Source organism: Equus przewalskii, chromosome 17 (assembly GCF_037783145.1).
Source record: "Equus przewalskii isolate Varuska chromosome 17, EquPr2, whole genome shotgun sequence".
Taxonomy (NCBI): domain Eukaryota; kingdom Metazoa; phylum Chordata; class Mammalia; order Perissodactyla; family Equidae; genus Equus; species Equus przewalskii.
In genome coordinates, this window is record NC_091847.1 from 49,439,901 (window position 1) to 49,463,659 (window position 23,759).

Sequence of the window (23,759 nt, forward strand, 5' to 3'; positions counted from 1 at the left end):
ATGCCCCTGACAAATGAAAAGACTGGTCAGCTCCCAGGATTCCGAGGCTGCTGCCAAGCTCTTTTTATCCTCTGGTCCCTGTGAGTGGCTGGTTCCTCCCTGCATGCTGAGAGACCCGTACAGCCAGATCTCCTCATCCATGTCTATGTATTAAGCCTTCACAACTTCTTGCCCAACCTCTCTTTCAGGGAAACTGCCAACATCTTTTTTCTTCTATGTCCATCTTTTTCAATGACTAGCACTGCCCTAGTAGGAGACTTCTTTTTAAAATCGATAAACACATATAACCTGAAATCTACCCTCCTAACAAATTTTTAAGTGTACAGTACAGTATTGTTCACTATATGCACATTATTGTACAGCGGATCTCTAGAACTTTTTCGTCTTGCATAACTGAAACCCTGTACCCATTGAAAGCACCTCCCCGCTTCCCTGTGTCCCCCAACCCCCAGCAACCAACATTCTGCTCTCTGCTTTTGTGAATTTGACTACTTTAGATACCACATGTAAGTGAAATCATGCAGCATTTGTCCTTCTGTGACTGGCTTATTTCACTTATCATAATGTCCTGCAGGTTCATCCATGTTGTCCCAAATGGCAGGATTTCCTTCTTTTTTAAGGCTGAATAAATATTCCATTGTATGTGTATACCACATTTTCTTTACCCATTCGTCCTTTGATGAATAGTTTGTTTCCACTGTTTGGCTATTGTGAATAATGCTGCAATGAACATGGGCATGCAAATATCTCTTCAAGATTCTGTTTTCAATTTTTTTGGATAAAACCCAGAAGTGGGATTGCTAGATCATATCTAGTTCTATTTTTAATTTTTTAAAGAACTTCCACACTGTTTTCTACCCGCAGTGCACAAGGGTTCCCTTTTCTCCAAATCCTCACCAACGCTTGTTATTTTCTATTGTTGTTGTTATTGTTGTTGCTTTTTATAATGACCACCCTAGCAGGCATGAGGAGATATCTCATTGTAGTTTTGATTTGCATTTCCCTCATTGTTAGTGATGGTGAGCATCTTTTTCCATACCTGTTGGCAATTTGTATGTAATCTTTGGAGAAATGTCTATTCAAGTCTTGGCCCATTTTTTTAATCAGGTTATTTTATTTTATATTTTGCTGTTGAGTTGTAGGGGTTCCCTATGTATTTTAACCTCTTATTAGACATATGGTTTGCAAGTATTTTCTCACATTTGGTAGGTTGCCTTTTCCCTCTGTTGATGGTTTCCTTTGCTGCACAGAAGTTGTTAGTTTGATGTAGTCCCACTTCTCTATTTTTGCTTTTGTTGTTTGCGCTTTTCGTGTCCTGTCCAAGAAATCATTGCCAAGAAAGATGTTATGAAGCTTTCCTTCTATGTTTTCTAGGAGTTTTATAGTTTCTGGTCTTACAAGTAAAGTCTTTAATCCATTTGAATTGGTTTTTGTATATTGTATAAGATAAAGGTCTATTTTCATTCTTTTGCATGTGGATATCTAGTTTCCCAACACCATTTGTCCTTTCCCCATTGTGTAGTCTTGGCACCCATGTCAAAGATCATTTGACCGTATATATGTGGGTTCATTTTTGAGCTCTCAATTCTGTTCCATTGGTCTGTATGTCTGTCCCTCTGCCAGTACCACACTGTTTTGATTACTGTAGCTTTATAATATATTTTGAAATCAGGAAGTGTGACACCTTCAGCTTTTGTCTTCCTTCTCAAGATTGTTTTGGCACTTTGGGGTCCTTTGAGGTTTCATATGAATTTTAGGATTTTTTTTCTATTTTTGCAAAAGATACCATTGGGATTTTGATGGAGATTGCATTGAATCTGTAGTTCTCTTTGGGTAGTATGGACATTTTAAAAATATTAAGCCTTCCAATTCATGAATAAGGTGAAGAGTAGCAGAATATACTACCCCCAAATCTGCCACTTTGGCATAAGGATTATTTTGAGCTGAATGCAATTGAGAAGAAGCAGATACAAGAAAAGCTCATTACCCTTCCCCTATTTGCCTAAAAGCAGGATATAAATTTGTAAAGATGTCCCCCCTCTCTTCTCTACTGGGAAGGACAGAAGTTAACCAGAGATAACTCTAGACCCTTATCACCCAGAGACAGCTCCAGAGGAATCTATATAACAAACTTTACTAACTAACCTTTAACTTAACGTTAGCTTCCGTGTATGATTACCTTCCTACAATTTACTGCCCGTAGAAATTCAAAGTTCTTTTCCTTGGTCTTGTCACTTCTTTACAATTGTATTGTTCTTCTTTTGTTAAGATGCTATATAAGCCCAGGTTCTAACTGCCCCTTTGAGTTACTCACCACTGAGTACTCCCATGTGTATCTGTGATGCATAGGTTAATAAACTTGCATTTGTTTTTCACTTGTTAATCTTTCTTTTCTCAGTTCAATTTGAAGGGCTCCAGCCAGTGAACCTAAGATGGATAAAGGAAAAATATTTATTTCCTCCCCTACAACAGGATGTCTTTCCATTTATTTGTGTCCTCTTTAATTTCTTTCAGGAATGTTTTGTAGTTTTCAGTGTACAAGTCTTTTGCCTCCATTAACTTTATTTCTGAGTATTTTATTCTTTTTGGTGCTATTGTAAATGGGATTGTTTTCTTAATTTCCTTTTTAAATTTTCGTTGTTAGTGTATAGAAATATAACTGATTTTTGTCTGTTGATTTTATACCAGCTACTTTGCTAAAATCATTTATTAGTTCTAAGAGGTTTTTTTGTGAGATCCTTAGAATTTTCCACATGTAAGATCATGGGACCTGTGGACAGATAATTTTACTTTTTCCTTTCAGATTTAGATGCCTTTTATTTCTTTTTCTTGACTAATTGCTCTAACTAGGACTGCCAGTACTATGTTGAATAGAAGTGGTGAGAGTAAGAATCCTTGCCTTGTTCCTGATCTTAGAGGAAAAACTTTCAGTTTTTCACCATTGAGCATGTTAGTTGTGAAGTTTTCATATATATGGCATTTTTATGTTGTGGTAATTTCCTTCTATTTCTAGTTTATTGAGTGAATTTTTTTTGTTTTTATTTTGCTTATGATACTAATATAAATTCTATTATATGAGAAATTATTTGCAAATAATTTATAAATAATTATTATTATTTTAAATAATTTATATCATGGAAGTTTCAAAATTTTCCAAATTTTTCAAATTCAGATCAGATCATTTGGAAAATTCAGAAAAATACAAGGGCACAAGGGAAAAATTACTCATGATCCTATTCTTTAACATTTCCTTCAATTTAACTGTTTTGTCTTTTTTGCTCAGGTAACTTGGCCCAAACAAGAGCCAGGATAACAGCAGCCTCAAGATCTTTGCCTCCACATTTCAGTGCTGGGAGAGCCAAGGTGAGTAGCAGGTTTGTGCTGAAAATAATGTGGTCTACTGGGTACTCCTGCCTTGGGGATAATCCTGGCATGGGCAACATTAGTTCCCTTTATCTGGCCCACTACCTGGGCAATCTGGAAAAGAGATTCAAGGCATTTAGGAATCAGGGATTAGGAAATTTGAAAGAACATCATGGAATCCTTGTAAATCCTGTGTTGGGGAGGAAAAACTTTTCCTCTGCCCTCTTAAGTTCCGTAGTTGGAGTCCTATGAATTAAACTCAAACTGACAGATTAGCAAGAGAAAAAACAGATTTGAATCATATATGTACAAGAGTTCACAAAAAAAGTCCTTCAAAGGGGCCACTAGAACATGGGGCTTATCTACCATCTTAGTAGAGGATAAAGAGGAGGAGAAGGATACTTCCAGGAGAACAAATGGCCTTTGGGAAAAATAAGTGGTCCTGTAGGAGAATAGATGGGAAGTAGTATAGTTTTGTGATAATGTCTGTTTTGGTAATTCCTTATCCCAGTGCTGACTTCTTGTCTCTGGTGATAGGAGTCAGTCTTCCCTGGTTGTGAAACTGCTAGGGAGGGCATTTATGACAATTGAATTCTTTTGGGAAGCTCTGTTTTTAGGCACCTAAGAGGAGTTCAGAAAAAGCTACTTCTTGCAACTGTTGATTCTCAAATGTCTTCAGCTCAAAATAATTCCTATGCCACTGTGGCATATTTTGGACCCCTTCACCTGATTCTCAGAAAGACTGCTTAAGATACAAAACAATGACACTTGAAAATAAAGTCCATCTAGGAAGAAATAGAGCATTTTTCATTGAGGCTGTCACTGTCCTACAGAGGACAATAGCAGGAACCAAATGGAGTCAGCAGGGAGGACAGAAACCAAACCCTTTCCTGTCATTCCACTTTACCCTCTGGAAAATGAGCGGTGCGCTTGTCTGTGCAAGGGGTTGTTAGGAGGGTTAATAAATATCCTGCTGAAAATATTTTTAACTGTTCCATCCTTCCAGCTAATGTTTAGCAAGGATCTCAAGGACTAGATGGTTAATGTCCATCACATATACTAACACAAAAAACAATTATCTTGAAGGTCATGGAGTAATAAAATAAACAGGTCACATCTCTGAATTTTCTTATCGTTTTGTTTACATTGAATATTAAATAATTTATTTAGTAAAGAATAAGCAGTTCTGCCACACATAATACTATTGAATATTATCCAAAAATTGATACAGATGTACATATCTATACTTATTTCCTCTGAGAATAAAAGACTTACTTTCACATAACAGTGACTCAGATGGTTTTTGTTATCAATAATTTTTACACCCAAATTGATATTTCAATCTGGTGTAATCCTCTACTTTTCAACGTTCTAAGTTTGTGGCAAGCTAGCAGAACTATTTAACATGGGTTACATGGGCCCCTAGAAGAGATTTGCATAGGAGTTTCAGTGGTTCTGAGTGCCTTTTGATATTACATGTAACTTTTGTTTGTGTTAAATACAGTTGATTTTCATTATTCATGAACGTTATGTTCTATAAAGTCACTATGAACACTGAATGAGCAGATACTGAAGCATGCTCCTAGTGGAAACGCATGGTTAGGTTCCTGCAATCTTCTGGTCACAACATTTTTGTCAACTGATTAATATATAACCTTGTTTTATATGTGTTCCTATTTAAAGACACCTTATTTAACTTGTATTTCTTACAAATAATTAATTATGTGCAGTATTTCTTTATATAAAACAACATTTCAATTACAGTATTTATGTCATCCAACTGGTCCACAGCACTATAACTCATACCTGAACAAAGCTTATCTAACAAATGTATGTTCTCCAATAGGCACATCATAGCCTTCTTGCACTTAGGAACACTAGACAGACTTCAACACTATGCTTGTGGGCTATTTTAAACAGTGAAATCACCAGCCAAAAGCACAAAAGTGCAAAAAATGTGGCGCTTAAATAGACCTCGAAATAAACATTTGTTTACAGCATGAGAGGTGAAACGAGAAGGCAGACTGTCACCTTGTTCAACCTCAGCTGGAAATACGTGCATCAGGTGACTCAAATGTTTCACCATTCTGCATGTCTGCAAATGTGAAAGCACTGCAAGTATTGATTTTGAGGTTACAAATAAATTTTAGCTAGCAGGCAAATTCACAAATATAGAATCCACAAATAATGAGGATCAACTGTATATATGTGTTTTGGAGTCATTGGTTTCCACCAGATTCTAAAAGGGATCATGATGCAAAAAGATGAAAGACTCTGTTAATATTCTCTGTCATCCATATTCCCCTCCTTTCCTCAATTAGATTTTTTGACTACTGGACTCTGCCAGGAGTAGTTCCCCTGCTTTCCACACTCAGAACACCAGTGCAGTGTTACTTCCTTTCCTGCACTGTCTGCAATTGTTCAGGTCCTGCCTATGTGAAAAGTGTGCCCTCTAGTGTATGGTGTGTATTTCCATCAGTGTACAGTCATGCGTTGCTTGATGGAGATGCATTCTGAAAAATGCATCATGAGACAATTTCATAGTTATGTGAACATCATAAAGTGTACTTACATAAGCCTAGATGGTATAACCCACTACACACCTAGGCTATAAGGTACTAATCTTATGGGAACACTGTTGTATATGCAGCCTGTTGCTGACCAAAGCATCATTATGAGGTGCATAACTATAATAATAATGTATATAGGTGAGACGAAAATGACTAGAGATTTGTTTTCACTTGGAAGGGAGGTGAGTTAAAAGTTATAATTAAGGCATTGAAGAATATGAAGGGTAGCAACAGCAATAAAAAAAACCTCCACCAGTTCCTCTCTGCCTTATCTAAGATAAAATAACAGAGGTGGCCTTATAGGAAGCTGGCACCCAACACATTCAGCACTGCTCACCTGGCCGGGTGTCAGTGCGAGTCTTGCTTTCCCATGGAGGCTTTTGAGAGGAGTGACGCTGTAGGGATTTTTTCCTTAAGGTATGGATGGATCACTTGATAGCAGTAAAAATTTTTGACAAAAGGCCTTGTCAAGAAGATAAATATAAGCACTTCTGATGTTTCAGGATGCAAATAGTGGGCACTTACTGAGACCAGGAAAAAATCTTTCACTTTTTTCTTTTATTGCTGAACTCTAGCTGGTTTATGAGACTTTTTGGAGTCTATGTCTTTATCCTAGAGTAAATTTAGTTGACAGATGAGGCAAATCTTTTTAATAATATCATGCTTTCAGACTGATTTTATAAGTTGTATCAAACTGCACAGAAAAGCAGTATATAATTTTTATCAGGGAAGCTTTTGGAATCAGACAGAACTGAGTTCAGATCTGGGCACGGCCAATTATTAGCTGCAAGACTCTGGGAAATATACTTAAAACCTCTGAGCTGTAATTTCCTCATATGTAGAATGGGAATAATAGTACTTACCTCATAGGGTTGTTTTGAGAATTCAGTGACATAATGTAGGCAAAGTGTTTAACACAGTGATTTCACATTGTAAATAATGTTTTATTACTAACATTTTGATAACCATCTAAAATGCCATGTGTGGAGTCCATGTGTGTACAGAAGCTTGCTCATTTCCTTGGGGTCTGTACCACAATTTGTAAAGCTTACTCATGACTACTTTGAAGGCTAACCAGTACCTCTTACAAGGAATCACACAGACATTTGGCATGTAGGCAGAAAGCAAGCTTGCTCAGCTCCAGTTGACGTATATTGTTGCATAAATTGGTGTTGTAGGAGGAAGGTATACTGGGTTAGACAGACAGTGGTTTTATCCAGAATATCTGTTCTACTGATCATTTTGAAATTAGATTCATTGGGAGTATTTTCTCTGCCAATAAATAAAAAGATCTCCTTGATGTGTTCCCTGGGTGCTAGTACTCACCTTCTGCTGTTGAAGATAGCTCTTCATCCTTGATATCAATCATTAAACTAAAACTAAATCCAGCACAGTAATGATGAAAGGGGAACTGACATTACTTCCTGCATGTGTGCAAGGCACTAGTTTTTGTTAACCACTTTTACTAATGAGGAAAGCAGAGGCTTTGAAAAGTTAAATAAGAAGTCCAAGGGAGGCTGGCCCTGTGGCTGAGTGGTTAACATTCCGAATGCTCTACTTTGGCGGCCCGGATTCACAGCTTTAGATCCTGTGTGCCAACCTTCTCCACTCATCGGCCGTGCTGTGGAGGCATCCCACTTACAAAATAGAAGCTTCGTAATGGATATTAGCTAAGGGTGAAACTTCCTCACCAAAAAAATAAATAGAAAATAACAAGTACAAGACCACAGCTGGTACGTGGGATCTCCAGAATTTGAACCAGGTGTGTCTGATTCTAAAACTCCGTGGTCTTCTTTTCTAGTCTTGTTTCCTCCTATCTAATGTAAAAACTTGAAAGATACTTTGGAGAAGACTGTTTTTTTTCTTGTGAAATCCATACCTTTGGGAAGAGGTGTTTGCTAGATGATGCCCCTAATAGAATCTACTTTCTGGATTGTTTCTGAGACTTTTTTTTTTTTTAATTAAATGAGGCTACTATTAACTAAATTAGCCCTGCAAGACAAACTCTTAGGTTAGACAACAACCTTCTCATCTCTTCTGGTTTTGATTTTTTGGAGTTCTTTGGAGTTCATGGTAGGCCTGGTGCAGAGGTCTCCTAGTTTGACGGGCCAAGAGAGTCAACTTCTGGATCTGTTTTAGATCCACTCTGTATTCAGAAGAACCTTGTGACTAAACAAAAATACAAGAGACCCTTGACCAACCCAAGACCTTTCCAAATTCTTAAATTAGAAAATACCCTGATAGTGTATTATTTATTCTTTAAAATACAGCACCAAATCTGTGTAGGTGATGGCTGCAGACAAGTATTAACATTTCCATGTTGTATATAATACAGAACAGGTTTTTACTTACTTCCTATAGTTGCTCTGCATGTGAGTACAAAGACAGAACTTAAAAGTCATGCTGGGTGGTTAGACAGGGGAGCCCACCAGCCTTATAACTTTTAGAGTGCAAATTCTATATTTTTCTAGTTTGCTGCAGGAGACGGGTACTGATCTTGAAAATAATACATATTATTTAAGTTGTGTCTCAGCAGAATTGATATACATCAAGGATTTTCTGATTACTAAACTGTTACATTCTCAAATGCAAGAGTTCATTGTATGTTTTGAGGGAAACTAACAGGTAAATTCTACTACTAAGAAAAAGATGATGAGCTTTTCACCTGCCCTTTCACAGTGTGAGCCTGAGGGACTGGTACTCACTGGCTAATTTGAATAAAAAGGGAGGGAAATTAAGGAGGAAAAGCAAGGTTCAAAGCAAGATGTGGTTCTTCAGGGAGGATCTCTGAAGGAAAGGAAGTTGTGGGGAAATTCCTAAAAGGGGTGTGTGTGTGTGTGTGTGTGTGTGTGTGTGTGTGTGTGTGTGTGTGAAATTCAAGTATGTGTGGGGGAATAAGGAGAAAAAAAGTTTAAGCAAACTCAGAATTTGCAGTCCGGCTAAAGGCACACCCTAGCCAAAATCTTTCCTTTGGTCCTGATTAGCTTGCCCCAAACTTCACCAGCTCTGGGCTCTGTCCTCCAAGCAGGGCTACGATGGGGAAAGAAACCTTCAGTGTGGTCCTGGCAGATTGACGGTGGGGAGAGTGCAGTGCGATCTCTGCAGGAGGGGAAGGGATGTTGTGTTTGTTTTTCTCTTTTCTTTATTAGAGCAGCCTTCCTTTTAAACATAGAGCTTTGATTTCCTCCTTTCTCATTAAAAAAATAAAAAAATAAAACCTACATGCAGTTGGACCACTGCTTCCGCTGCATACAAATGAATTGATGGCTTTGGGAATGCATCCAGTCTGCAGCCCAGAAGAAGACTGTGCTGCCCCTGACATCGCTTCCCTCAGAGATATCCTCATATTCCTACTTACTATTTAGGTTGCTTTTCTGGTTTTTGAAAACTTAACTCTCCGTTTATTCCGCTTTTTAAATAAACCTGTTTTTTTAATCCAAGCAAATTGAAGCATTTGCTTCCATTTTGCACACAGCCTCCTAACTACCCCTCGAGGAAAGTCTCATTATTTGTCCCCCTCCCTATGCCCCTGTCCCTTCTAGCACCCACTTTTGTTGAACAAGGCTGCAGACATCCTCACGCCACGGGGAGGTGGCTGCCTAGATAGCAGTCCACCAAGCAGAACACACGTGCTGACAGCAGCATCTTCCAGTTCAAACATTCCTGCTCCATACCCATGCCACCTGTTCAGAGCAGATGGGAGGCTGCTATGGTGGAGGCCAGTGCTGAAGTGCCACTCATGCACTCGGCAAACCAAATAGATTCGTGTGTACAGGAACAGGGTTTTTGTTGTTGAGGTGCAATAACAAAACACAGGTTGCTTGTAATTGATTCCTACAATTGTTTTCATTCATAAATTCCTTCCAGTCAGCCCAGGTGGTTCAGACAGATGATTGGGAACGGGTGTATCCCAAGTTCCTGTCTCCAGTGACCATGTGGGAACTGTAGGGAACAGGAGGGGTGGGGCAGCATCAGGGTCTGATGGCAGGAAAGTGACCGGAGCTCATCTAATTCCGTGTGGTTCAACCTGGCCTTTGGGCCCATGTCTTTATAATCACCTAGCCTCTTGGGTCATTGCCCAGTTTTCTTTTAAGAAATACTTTGGTCTCATGTGACATTATTGGAGAACTTAGTAGGGGCTCATTAGAATATGGAGAAGTATAGAAATAATACTGATGAAGGTTTATACTAAGACCATATGGTACTTTGCAGAGTGTGGTTATTGTCAAGTGAGTAGAATGGTACAAATTTTCTTTTTCTTTTATGTGTTTTAAAAATTTCTCCCCACAGTTTATATGTCTTTACAACTTCTGCCCATAGTATGCACAATTGTGTCCTAAATATCAAGGTCCCTCAGATATTTGACCAAATAGCCTTTCAAATTCTGGAAAAGCCGGAAAATGAATTGCTTATATCTTCAAACCACTTCCCTCTGCCCATGCTCCAGGTGGACACTCTGGAGGTGATACGGCATCCAGAAGAAACGACCAACATGAAGAGGCAGACCATGGCTTCTTACTTCCGGGTATGGAGTCTTCTTGATCTCTATTCTGCCTACTTCCAGAAAGGACTTGCCAGCTCTTCCTAGGAGAAGTCCAGATATAATAAAGTCATTGAAACAAGAGCAAAGCACAAGAGTCAGTTAAGAAAGCGTGGAGGTGTGGGGAGAGAAACGTTATAGTAGGGAACCTGTCTCTGAGTACAATGTTCTCTGATCTCAGAAAGATCAGATGAAATCCCAAGTGTCTACAGAGGGCCCTCTCTGCCACTGGTGCACAGCCCTGTCCATTGAATGTGCTGATTCTGTTAGAGTTTGAGCTGCTTCTTGGCCTTAAAGCTACCGGAGTCAGCTACTTTTCCTGCATATTTACTGAAAAATAAAGTAGTTAGTAAAATTCCAGAAGGTGGATTATCAAGTTCAGGTCCTGAGACAATCTGTCTTAGCTTTGACTTTATTTTGAAGATCAAATTGACCCATTGCAAGACACATTTTCCTGACCCTAATTATTTCCCATCTCTACTGCCGCAATTTCTGATATTTCATTTGGTAAAATGACTCCTTTGAGTAAAAACATTGTCTGTGGAATGGTTCTGTTAAATGCACATTATTAGGAAAGATAAGACACAAATGCTTTGTACCAATTTACACAGATTTGTTTATCTTCAGGCTATAAAGCATTGGGGTTGGAAACCCCTTAGAGATCCTGTACCACTGGGAACTAAGGTCCAGGCAGCTTCACGTTGGAGATGCTGTTAGGCCAAAGATGGAACTACTGATCTCAGGGACAACAAAGTAAAGTTGTAAGGCGAGGTCGCCGTGAGAAGGGGCTTGGTAGGGATGGGAGGTCAGGTGGATTGTGAGCTAGAATTGCCAGGCAGGCTAAAGGGCAGGACCTGAGAGCCAGCATCATGGATAGAAGGCTCCATGGAAAGCCAAGAAGTCTGACCTAGCCAACCGTGCTTCAGAGGCAGGCTAGACTTGGGCTCAGAGGGTATGAATTGCAGAGGTCCAGAGGCCTTCAAGTGCAGCACTCCATCCATGCAGTGATTCCTGCTACAGCTTCTCTGGCAGGTGGATATTCAGCCCCTGCTTCGTCACTTCTGTGGTTGACATTTCTAATTGCCATTTACTTCTTATCTTGAGATCCATTCTCGTCCTGTCCCCTTTAGTGGCTGTATCCTCCTAATGAGTAGGGGTGTGTGTGTGTGTGTGTTTGTGTGTGTGTCCCATGGGATTTGGAGGCTCTGATGGACTCTGTGAAGTCATCCTCAAGATCCTAGAGTCCCTCTTTCAGTAAAAGAAGCCTCCAGCATATAGTTTTTCAGAAAAATATCCATGACAACCTAGTGTCCTCGAAATACTGGTCCCCAAATGCAAAATCTGAGAAATAGGTACACAGGCAAGCTAGGTAACACCATTTTGGATCAGTAGGAGGTATAATTATGAAATAATGGGACTGATTTCCTGGGTGGCTTGTAACTACCCCTGAAGGCCTGTCCAAAAGAGGAGCTCCAAAAGTGAATGCCCCTGAGGAGCACCTGAGGTCACCCCTGCCCAAGCACCCCTCTGCTTTTCCACGCTTGCTCTCTTTGAGAGCCCTGTGCCAGCCACTCAATGTATGTTAGCTCATCTTCATTATAATCTTCTTCTTTTCCTCCAGTTTTCTTATTTTCTTTGCCCTCTTTCAATGTTTTTTTTTCCTCTGCCTTCTTACCAGTGGTATCAGTAGGATCTGCTTAGACTTTCTGGTAGTTCTTAGTTTCAAGAAGCAACTGATTCCCTCTCTAAAAGCTTGAAATTTTAAATGACAGATACAATTTCTGGAGTATCACCTTGGAATACCAGAGACAAGCTAGTTCTGGTGATGAAGTTATGGAGTGACCTAAGCATGTTCTTAGACAGCTAAGTTTCTGCCACATGGGGATATTGCTTGGCACTAGGTGTTGTTTAAAGAATGCTTTTGAATCTGCAGTCAGCTATAAGTACTTGTCAGAACTTATGTTATTATCCTCTGTTGTTGGTTTCTTTTCTGACCTCAAAAAGGTCCTTGAGTTGTTTAAGCACTTATGAACAAACTGCTCTGGAGGCCCCTGCAGTCCCGTGTTGTAATTATCTGCTGCGTTTGTGGTAACTTATTCCATGTGCATTTTTTTCCCCTGGTAGTATTCTTTGATGGATCTACTCTCCAAAATGGTGGTTGGACAGCCCCACTTTGTGCGCTGCATCAAACCCAACGATGACCGAGAGGCTCTTAAGTTCTCCCGAGAAAGAGTACTGGCCCAGCTCCGCTCCACGGGGATCCTGGAGACGGTCAGCATCCGCCAGCAGGGCTATTCCCACCGCATCCTCTTTGAAGAGTTTGTGAAAAGGTGAGGCCTGCATCTTGGGAAATACATGATTAAATATAGCTCTGCCAAGGCTGTCCCTGTCCCCTAGACTTCTTCCTCCTGCCCACTTGCCTCCAAACAGGTATTGGCTAGTTCCCAGCTACCATTTACTTCCTTAAATGTCGCATTTTTATTGTGCTCCAACTAATTGCAGTGATCTAGAGGACAGATTAAGCTCCCTTCTGATCACATTTAAAAAATAAAAATGTCCATGGATATTTATATGTTACATATCCTTATGTTTTAAAATCTCCAGATATTTAATTGGTGTGATGAAAGTCTCTCTCCATAAGTGAATCAAGATTCTGGCAGATGTAAATGCACCCAGGCACCCACTTCTGTCCTGGGATCTGGCATGATATAATATGATAGCTAACATTTACAAAGCACCTAAAATGTCCCAAATGTATACCCTCATTTGGTCCATAGAACAACCCTGTGAGCTAGGCTCTATTATTATCCCTATTCCACGGATGAGGAAGTTGAAGCACAGAAGGAAGTTAAGTGACTTCCCCAAAGCCCCATGCTAGTAATTGGTAGAGCCAAATTTGAACCCAGGCAGTCTGGCTTCAGCATCCACACTTTTAATCTCCTCAATCCACTGCATTCAATCAGTGTTTATTGAAATAAATTGCTGTGGAGCTTTCTAAACCCAGAAACTGCCTTTACCTAAGAAAGAAATGCTGCTCTTTTTTGAACAACTGCCACAGGCATGCCTCACATATGCATATGATTATGGGTAGACTTTTCACAAAACTTTCTGCAAAGAAATAAGGAACAACAATAACAAAAAAAAACACCTCTGACAAGCACTGCTGTCTGAGGGTATCCAGAGAGGAAAAGTAAAATCCAGTATAAAATCTGCTGTACCCCATCAGCCATCTCTAGTTTCTTTTTACCACCATTCTGAAATTTATGTCCAAGGTCGTTTCTCCAACTTTCTGTTAGAAAAGAATGGATCCTAAATGTAGCTTGCTTCATCAAGTCTTCCAAATGCCACCAAAATCCACGGAGAAGAAAGAGTAAAAAAAGTTCCTTGCAATAAGAGCTTTTAAATTAAAAATAATAATGAAATGGCTTTTTAAAAAGAAGTGTCTTTGAACTTCTTTTTTCTTCTTAACTTTGGAGGTGGAGCAAGAAAAAAAAAAAGATTATTTTAGCTCATGAATGTGACTAGTCAAGTATTTTTAGCCACTAAGTGTTGAATACATAAAAATATTTAAGAAAACAGGTCAAATGCTAAACAGATTGGCACCTCTTTGTTCGTAATCAGAAAGCCGTTAGGCAAGTATGAGCAAGACTTTCAAAATGTCAGTAAGTCTGACGGTATCAAAGATTTCTGAGCCAGCAAGTTAATTGGTATTTTGATCCTTTTGAGCAACTTAACAACAAAATGGATGAGTTAGCAGTTTTGCCCCTTGATGTTATTCAACAAATAGATGCGCCTCTTATCTTTCTGTTCAGGAGTGCTGTTTTGTAAACTCCAGCAGGAAATACGCAGACAAAACAATCAAAGGCAGGGAACAGAGCCATTCAAGGTTTATCAGGTGGAGGTAAATAAAAGATAAAGACCTGTTTAATGTTACTCTTTACCTTTTTGTATTTTCTGGCATTCAGGACTGAAATCCTGAAGCACACACCTGAAAGGTAGTGTTTTGGGGATTAGGTTGTCAGGTTCCAGAATGGGGATGGACTTCCTCAAGTCACCCAAGTCACCCAAGTCTGCAGACTCTGCCAAACCTAAAATGGTTTTTTTGGCCCATCATCCTTGAATTTTCCAGCAAAATGACTCAGAATTACCTTTCCTATTTTCTATCTATTTCCTTTGAGGAGAGGGTTGTTTGCAACACCTCATCAATGGGGCCAGGTGGGTTGGAAGTATTTATCTGTTCTCAGCTAAGCATGGAAGAGGACACCTGGCTGTGCTGGGCAGGCAGCTGAAACTTCCTGCAAGTCATACTGTTGAGGGACATCATAGAAAATGACTATGAACACTCATTGTCTTCACGGTCATTGGGCTCTGAAGCATGGTCCAGCAGGAGGTCTTCACTGGGCCAAACACATATGACTGCCTGTGTTGTGTTGTGTTCTGGCAAGTGTCTAAAGGATAGAGCAGCACATTCAGTTCAAAGTCTAATAGTTTTTTTATTAAACTATTGTAGTAAATAGTGCAATTTAGTGAGGAGATCTGAGTTCTAGTCTCCTTTTCGACATAACATTTGGCAAGTACCCTAGCATTTCTGTAAAATATGTTTCCTTATCTGCATGACAAGAAAACAGAAATACACAGAGCCAACATCCTGAAGATTTTCAAGAGTTGCATGCAGATTCCTGGGCCTTACTTAGCCTCTAAGCCTTCCAACAAGGCCCATCTTTCCCAGTGAAGCTCACTGAAGGGAAAACTGTATCTCCCAGGACCTGATTCATAACAGTTGTTAAGTCAATGTCTGTTGAACAGAATGAAACCCTTCCCTCTTCTTTTTTTCTTTCTTTCTTTCTTTCTTTCTTTTTTTTGTGAGGAAGATTGGCCCTGAGCTAACATCTGTTGCCAATCTCCTTCTTTTTGCTTGAGGAGGATTGTCACTGAGCTAACATCTGTGCCATATCTTCCTCTATTTTTTTGTATGTGGGACACTGCCACAGCTTGGCTTGATGAGTGGTGCTAGGTCCACACCTGGGATCCAAACCTGCGAACCCCAGGCCACCAAAGCCAGGAGCACATGAACTTAACCACTACACTACTGGGCTGGCCCCCCCTCTATTTTTCCATCACTAATTTCCATTTCTTCCTATGGTGGCATGAGAGCCATGGTGCTCTGATACGTCTTTCATCTCATTCTCCCTTCTATTCCTCCACTACCTCTCCTCCAGAAATCTGTCACTTTTGACTTCTCCTCACTTTCTTCGAACAGTCCGTCACCAGGTCCTGCTAACTTTACCTGCTAAAGTTTCTCAACAAATTCCTCCTGGGAATCTCCCATCCCTTCTTCCAAAGCTTTATTAATCTTCCATCCCTTCTCCCAACGCCTTTTATTAATAATAGTAATAATAAAAAGAGCAACAGCTTAATTGAGATAATTCATATATGATAAAAATCACCCTTTTAAAGCATATAATTCAATGGTTTTAGTATAGTCATAAAGTTTTCCCACCATCACCACTATCTAATCTGAGAATCTTTTCATGTGCTTATTGATTATTTGTATGCCTCCTTTGGAGAAATGTTTTTCCAAGTCCTTTGCCCATTTAATTGTTGATTTTTATATATTCTGGATACTGTAGGGGAGGAAGAAACTTTCCTCTTCCCTTCTAGTTCTTCTGGCTGGTCCAAGAATTAAATTGACATGAGATAGAATAACAGGAGAAAATCAAACAAAGTTTAATAACATGTATACATGGGAGAAACCCAGGAAGACTGAGTTACTCACCAAAATGGCTGAAGCCCTCACCTTAGATACCATCCTCAGCTAAAGACAAAAGAAGATGTAGCAGGTGGTGGTTTGAGACTTCGAAGGGGAGGAAGGCAGTTCACATGGAGATGGGAAAGCTAATGTTTGGTAAACAAATTTTTGTCATGCTTTGCAGAGACAATGGGACATGGAGAGGACTTTGATCAAATGGGCCTTGCTAGATTCCTCCTTGTCTACCACACCATATTATCCTATAGTTATCTATCGTGATATTTCCTTTCTGGAACAGGACTTCTAAAATTCTTGTAGGCAGTTAGGGGAAAGGTCAAAGTTTCTTCCTAAGTCTTTTGTTCTGAAAAATAATCAGCCCAAAATAATCCTCAATTTGAAGAGACACATTTTGGAGTGGCAAATTCTGCTCACCTACTGTACTAATCCCTTATCAGATATATGATTTGCAAATATTTTCTCCCATTCTGTGAGTTGTCTTTTCAATTTCTTGATGGTGTCCGGAAACACGAAAGTTTTTAATTTTGATAAAGTCCAATTTTTCTGTTTTTTGTCTTTGGTCATGCTTTTGGTGTTGTATCTAAGAAACCATTGCGTAATCCAGTGTCATGAAGACTATTCCTATGTTTTCTTCAAGAGTTTTTATAGTTTTAGCTCTTATATTTAGATCTCTGGTCTATTTTGAGTTAATTTTTATATATGGTGTGAGGTAGGGGTCTGTGTTAATTCTTTTGTACATAGATATCCAGCGTTCCCAGCACCATTTGTTGGAAAGGCTTTTCTTCCCCCTGTTTGTCTTGGCATCCTTGTTAAAAGCCAGTTAATCATAAATGTAAGGGTTTATTTCTGAATTCTCAATTCTATTCCATTGATCTATATGTACTCCAGGCCTTTTAAAGCTCTTTTGCCCACCCTTTTGACATGGCTTCCTCAGTGGACTTCCTGCCTATTCTGTTCTCCAAAGAGCCACCAAAATATGATTCAACTAAAATTTGTATCTGAGCATGTTGCTTCCTTTATTAAAATCCTTAATTGAAATGACCATCCAGAACTCCACCTGGTGAACTTTAGTCCCTCTGCTTGATAGCGGGGAGTCTCCCTGCTCTGGCCCCTGACTGCCTTTGTAGTCTCCTTTCTCTTATTTCCCCATGTCCCCTCTCAGCTCACTATCCAGCCAAAACTGAACCATTTAGAGTCCCATAAATATCCCATTCCATTCCATGCTTCTCTGTCTTTACTCATGCTATGTTGCCTCAATCCCCCTTCTCCAAGCCCTCAGTCAGCTGACTTAACCAGGCTAACCTCTGCTCATTCCTTAGGACTTTGAACAGGCATTATCTTCTCTGTAACACCCTCCTTGACTTCCCCAGCTTTAGGAGCCCCTCCAGTGAGCTTCATTGGTAGAACTTACTACATTGTAGTGAAAACTTACTGCCTATCTTTTATCTTGACATGAACCACCTGGGAGGCAGGGATATTTTTCAGCCAACTTCATATCTGTACTGTACAGCACGGTGCCTGACACAAATTAGGTGTTTAATAAACATTTGTTGAATTGAATCAAACTCTTACTCCTTTTCCTTCATCACTATCTGACCGATTCTTTGGTCCTTGCTGTTTTAGAAGTGCATGACAGGTATATGGAGCTGGCTTTGTTAAGGTTAAGTTTAACTTGCATTGTAAGGTAAAACTTACATTGTTAGAGGATAAGATTTCAGGTAAGTCATAAGTAGTTCTTTATCAAGAAAAGGTAAAAAACCATAAATAAGTTGATAAAAAGGCTCTAACCCAGCTTGCAAATGCTCTTATTAGAGCTTACTACATTAAAAAGCTGACATTGAAAAAAATTTGCCTTCCTTCTCTCTACAATAAACATTCATTTTTCCCCCCCAAGAGACAAGCTTAATAGGACAAGGGAGATTCTCTGCTCTGGCTCCTGGCTGTGTTTCCAGCGTCTTCTTTTTTGTCTTTCTACCTCTCAGCTCACACTCCAGAAAAAGGGGAATCACTTAGAGCTCCCTAACACAGCACAAAATGTGCCTTATTAAGACAATATCCTGTTAAAGGAGGCTGCTTACTTGGTGTGTTAGTCAGAAATATTTCAGTAACAAGTCTCTGAAACAACTCAAACAAGTTGAAGCAAAATTTAAAAGGGGTGGTATGTTGGCTTACGTAACCAAGAAGTTCAAAGATATGTCTGGATCTGGGGCATCAAGCAGTTTTACCAAGCCATTGTCTTTCTCCTTTTATCGGGTTAGTTTTCCCTCTTTTGAGTTTCTTGTCAATTAGGCAGTTCTTCCTCATGTGTTGACAAAGATGGTCCCTGGAAGCTCCTGTAGGCAGCATACTATTGGCTTAGCAACATTAGCAGCAAGCAAGTTCCTGAGAGTTCCCACACAAGGAACTTTCTGGTTGTCCCAGCTTGGGTCACAGTGCTCGTGCTTAAACCAATAGCTGCCTTAGGGGAATGATTGGCAGGGTCTTTGATCAAGTTCCAGGGGATGGAGTAAGCCGCACTTGAACCGTGGTCTGAGGGGCTTTATTAAGGAAGGAGATGGGGAGAATGGATAGGCTAAAACGATAGGCATCCATTACCACTTGTCGTGATGGTTCCGTACCCTGTAATCAGTTGTAACAGTGCGGAAAGTTCCGCCCCAACCCAGGTAGCTATTTACCTAGAGGAGGTCATTAATTTAGAACTTTGTAAGAAGAATAAAAGTTTTCTTGACAATAGCAATGTTAACTTTGGAAAAAGAACTATCTACAGTTTACTATAGAGTTAACCTAGGCATAGTTGGCTTTTTGTTTTTTGAACCACAGCTGTATCATCTAGTAGGTTTCTGAAAAGAGTTTCCAGCTCTACTTCACTAAGGGATTAGAGAAAACTCAGTCTATTCTGGCCCAGTTTGAATTCACCTTCTTGCATTTGACACTTTTCTCTGATCTTCATCAGTATGGGTCATGATGTTCTTGTCCCACATAGGACTGTGTTGGATGTCACTTTCCTTTGTCAGAATCTCTCTCCCATCCTCTATTTTTAATTTAGGCATAGTCTTTAGCAATTACTCATTCATACTGTAAAATTCTCACCATAATTTATTATTCCCTCGAGAAAGGTGTCTTTCCATTTTTATGGGTCTGCAGTTTTTCCTTCTTCCTGTACAATCTCTGTATTTGGTCATTGGCCAGTTGCCTTTGGGTTCTGAGTCAACTTGGTGCTTTGTGCTTCTTCAGGGCAATAAAAGAAAGCCTCTGAAGGTTTTGGTGAACCCGCAGAATTATGGACTCCATGGCGTTCCCGTGACAGCTGCAGCAGCTCAAACATAGCATTGTATGGCCACTTACTCAAATGTTGTCAAGAGAAAATGTGTAATGAGAACCTACTGATATGGCAAGCTCTATACAAGGTGCTGAGAACACAGAGATGGAGAAAGCACATTCTTGCCTTCAGCATCATTGGATTAGTAGAAAATACGTATTCGAGGCATGACAAAGGAACATATGACACAGAAAATCCTAAACATTTATTCTCTCCTTTTGTCTACTCCTTGCAATACTTGTCAGAATGTTCGTGGTTGTCTCTCTGCTGAATTTTTGTCTAGCCTCTGAAAGTATCCGCCCAACTCCAGCCTGTTTGCTCCATGTGATTCCTTGCTCTGCTACCAGAGTTATGGCTCTAAAAATATAAAGATGATCATGTCACTTTCATGAATAAAAATCTGTGCCTGCTCCTCATTGCCTAGGGGATAGAATCCAAAGCCTTTAGCTCAGCAGGCAAGACTTTCTGTAATTGGCACCAACTGACTATTCTCATGTTTTCCCCATCATTCTCCCTCATACACCTGGACTGCTGTCAGCCTGACCTTGGACCCTCCAGGCTCAGGCACAGTGGTTGGTCTTTGTGCCTCCTCTTTTCTCTAGCGGAAAGTCTTTACCTGGTGGTCTCCTTCCCACCTTTCTATCTCCAGCCCAGCACCTTCCCTCTGAAGGCTGCCTGGACTCCCTCAAGCTGGTAGTTGCTCCATCCTCTGTGTTCCCACAACTAGATTTTGATATCTCTGTATTAGAGTGTATAGTTTTATTTTTATCCTAACATGTCTGTCTACCCAACCATACTGTGAATTTCTAAGGTGCTGGAGTGGACCTTACTCATTTTTGTATCCCTAGCATCTCACATAGTATGGTGTCTGACCTATGGTGTGTGTTTAATGTTTCCCGAATGAGGGAATATATCAGTCAGGAATGTGTTTGACTGTGAATAGCAAACAAATAAGCATTTTTAGTGGCTTAAACCAGGGTTTCTTAATCCCAGCCCTGCTGACATTTTGATCCAGATAATTCTTTACTGTGGAAGGCTATCCCTGTGCATTGTAAGATGTATAGCAGCATCCCTGGCTTCTACCTATTAAGATACTGGTAGCCCCTCTTCCCCAAGTTGTGACAATAAAACATGTCTCCAGATACTGCCAAATTCCCCTAGGGGGCAAAATCACCCCAATTGAGAATCATTGGCAAATACATTTATTTATTTCTCAGAAAAAAATTGAGAGGTAAGCTATTTTCAATATTGGTTTAGCTGTTCGATGATATCATCAGGATCCTAAATACTTTCTGACCTCTTTTCATTCCTTTTTACCATCTTCTGTGTGTGGACTGGCTTATAGTCTTGTTGGGGAGAAAGAAGTTTCTCTATGCTTCTAGGTTCTTCTGGCTGATGTAAGAAATAAATTGACATGAGACAGAATAAAAGGAGAAAATAAAATTTAATTTTGTGTATATGAGAACCACGCATACATGAGAGGTTCAAAGACAGAAAGGTAAAATGAGGTACATCTGCCATTTTGAATCAAGGAATGGGATAGAGGCCTGAGACTTCAGAAGAAAGGAGAGTAATTTACAGGACAATAAGAAGAACAGATATTTAGTAATTAGAGGTTTGCCCTCCTGTATAGATAGGTCATGAAAAGTTATTTTTGGTACTAACTTATTATGGGCAAAGCCCCTGCTTTAATTCTTTAAGAGAGAGGTCTGAGTTTCTCTTGAGCTCACAGGGTCTCAGTTGCTTTCAGCCCAAAACAATCCACATGCCAAAGTGGCACATCTTGGGGAGGCCTGTTCTGAACCCCTCAGTGCCACCTTTGAAACTTCCTGAGAAGTTTTCACATTCTAAAAGTTGGGTTGGTAGATTGCTCCATCTCGTTGAACTAGTCTCTTACTTCTGAGAACAGGTCAGTTCAGTTAAACACTTGTATCTCATTTCAGGAGGTGGTGATAAAGGTGGGTTCCAAAAGCTAGGCCTGTTGTGCAAGCAATCAGGTATTTAATAAGAGGCATTTCTATGAAAACAAAAGAAAAAAACAATGGTTAATGAGTGGAGTAGACTATAATCCCAGTTTCTGAGTTCTGAAGGCAGCCAGTCAAGGAAATTTCTGGATGTCCAGCTCAAAGCATTTTCAGATGGAATGAGGACAGGCAGTGGCAATCTGACAGATTTTCCTAGTTTACAATTTGAACGTCTCTGTTGATCTTTCTGAGTAGCCTATACAGCAACAGGTAAAAGGATTGTCCATACACAAGCCATTGTAGTATTTGCATGACGTCAGAAAAAAAGAGAAGTTTTAGTACTTAATGATTCCAAGTCAGAATTGTCGGAAAAAACTAGAAACATTAGTTTGAGTAGTTATAGCCAGATATTGGAGGAAACTAGAAGATTTCAGGATGCAGTCCAGTTTACAGGTGGAAAACAAAACCTTGAAAGACAATGAACAGCACTAGAATCTAATATCCACAAAGGTGTATTATTGGAACATAATTTTTCTCTCTAAAAATGACCCCATTTTTACCAAAGCTAGCCAAATTAAGACTGGTTTGTTTGAAAAATAAGTCTAGTTTCAATAAACTTAGTCTAGTCATTTACGTGAATACAGTAAGAATAGTGATTGATCATATAGGCTTATTAAATCTACTTTCCTGGAACTTTTCATAAGGAATCTCATTTTGAACTTTTGGAAGGCCTTTGGAGGCCAGGAAACCAAGCCAAGGACTTGCTATCAGATGTGCCTACAATACCTATAGATTTGGGTGAATTCCTCTCTTCTCAAGGTTCCCAAAATATCCTGAGGTTCCTGTACCTGCTAGGAAGTGACCTTCCTTACTCACCTGGTAAGGCTGCTGGGACCTTTGTAAGCAAGCTGCCAGGCCAATTTTTCTAAGAAGCTTTTTGGCTCTGTAAAGTCAATCTAAGTTCCTTAAAGCTGTCTGGTTATATGAGTTTATGCACTCTCTAAAATATGGCATTCCTGTCAAAGCCTTGGTAATATAACCAATGTTTCCAATTGTACCCTGTTACAAGGAGAATAGATTCTCATTGAACTTATGCAAATAACTATATTGCCAGGAAAATAAGAATACTTACTAAGATTTTCTGAGTTCTGGAGGGATCAGATAGGGAGAAAAAGATAAATGTTCTAATTCTGCTTACAAAGGTATAATTTATCAAGTTGCTGTAGTCATAGTTAGTATAAGAGGAAAAGGTTCCTTATATCTGGAAAACAAAGATTAAAAAACCAGTAATATTTCAGACAAAAGTGATAAAAATTATAGTCATATTCATCAGTTCATCCAGCCCTATGTAGTTAATTCTTTTTCTGCTCAAGTCCAGTTTTTCGTTTATTTCTGTTGACCTTGCTTGATGATTAAGAGGCATCAGGACAGTGATAATTTCTAGAAGTTTGCAAGGTTTTTGTTAAGTTTCATATGATTTGCCCAGTGAAGTGGGTGCCTTGGTCACTGGGGATATTGTGGAAGGTTTATCCTAAGTGGGAAATACATTTTTTTAAACAGCTTCTTTGCCACTATGAGAGCATCAGCCTTGCAACAGGGGAAGGCTTCAACCCATCCAGAAAAGATAGATGTAATAACAAGAACATATTGATAACCTGTGCTAAGGTGGCTGAATGAAGTCCAGCTGCAGGTGTTCCAGGGGCCAGAGGGAGGAGGTCTGAGGCCTGTGGGGACAAAAATAGTTTTTCCATGGTATGGACCTGACAGGTCAGATGTTGCTGGTAGACTGCATTTTATAGAAATCTCCCCATTGATGTCTATTTATAATTTGAGTCATCTTAAATGTACTGTGGTAGGTAAAGAAATGCAACAACCAAAAAATGGGGTTTTCCAGGGAGCAGCCATCTTGGGTTTGCCATAGCCTCAATGGCTTGTTTAATTTACGGTCATTGCTTACTCATCTTAATTTCTCTAATTCAGGAGCAGACTGTTGCAATGTTACAAGGATATCAGGATGGCAAAATTCTGGCAATAAGGGGTCAATTTTTGCAGAAGCAGAATGAATTTCATCTACATGTGTCACAATCTTTATAGATGCTGTTGTTGTTGTTGCCCTTGCATAAAAGTCAGCTGGGTCATTTTCCTGATACTCAGGTCAGTTCTTTTGTTATGAACCTCAATTTTGATTACAGACAAGATTTTATGCCAGGACATATCATATTTCCAGGAATTTCAC

General features: G+C 39.6%; 1 protein-coding gene across 18 annotated transcripts in view; it reads left to right on the forward strand.

Annotated features, from left to right (window-relative positions):
• The window catches only part of MYO3B (myosin IIIB), a 409,912-nt gene that overhangs the window by 235,735 nt on the left and 150,418 nt on the right, over positions 1-23,759 (forward strand). For all 18 annotated transcript variants that reach the window (XR_011528407.1, XR_011528406.1, XR_011528404.1 and 15 more), the window contains 3 exons: positions 3,284-3,363; positions 10,381-10,458; positions 12,598-12,803. Coding sequence is in view for 14 of the 18 variants with exons in the window: in XM_070580113.1 (XP_070436214.1) it covers positions 3,284-3,363; positions 10,381-10,458; positions 12,598-12,803 (364 nt within the window). In the remaining 4 variants the exon portion in view is untranslated. The remainder of the gene's footprint in view (positions 1-3,283; positions 3,364-10,380; positions 10,459-12,597; positions 12,804-23,759) is intronic.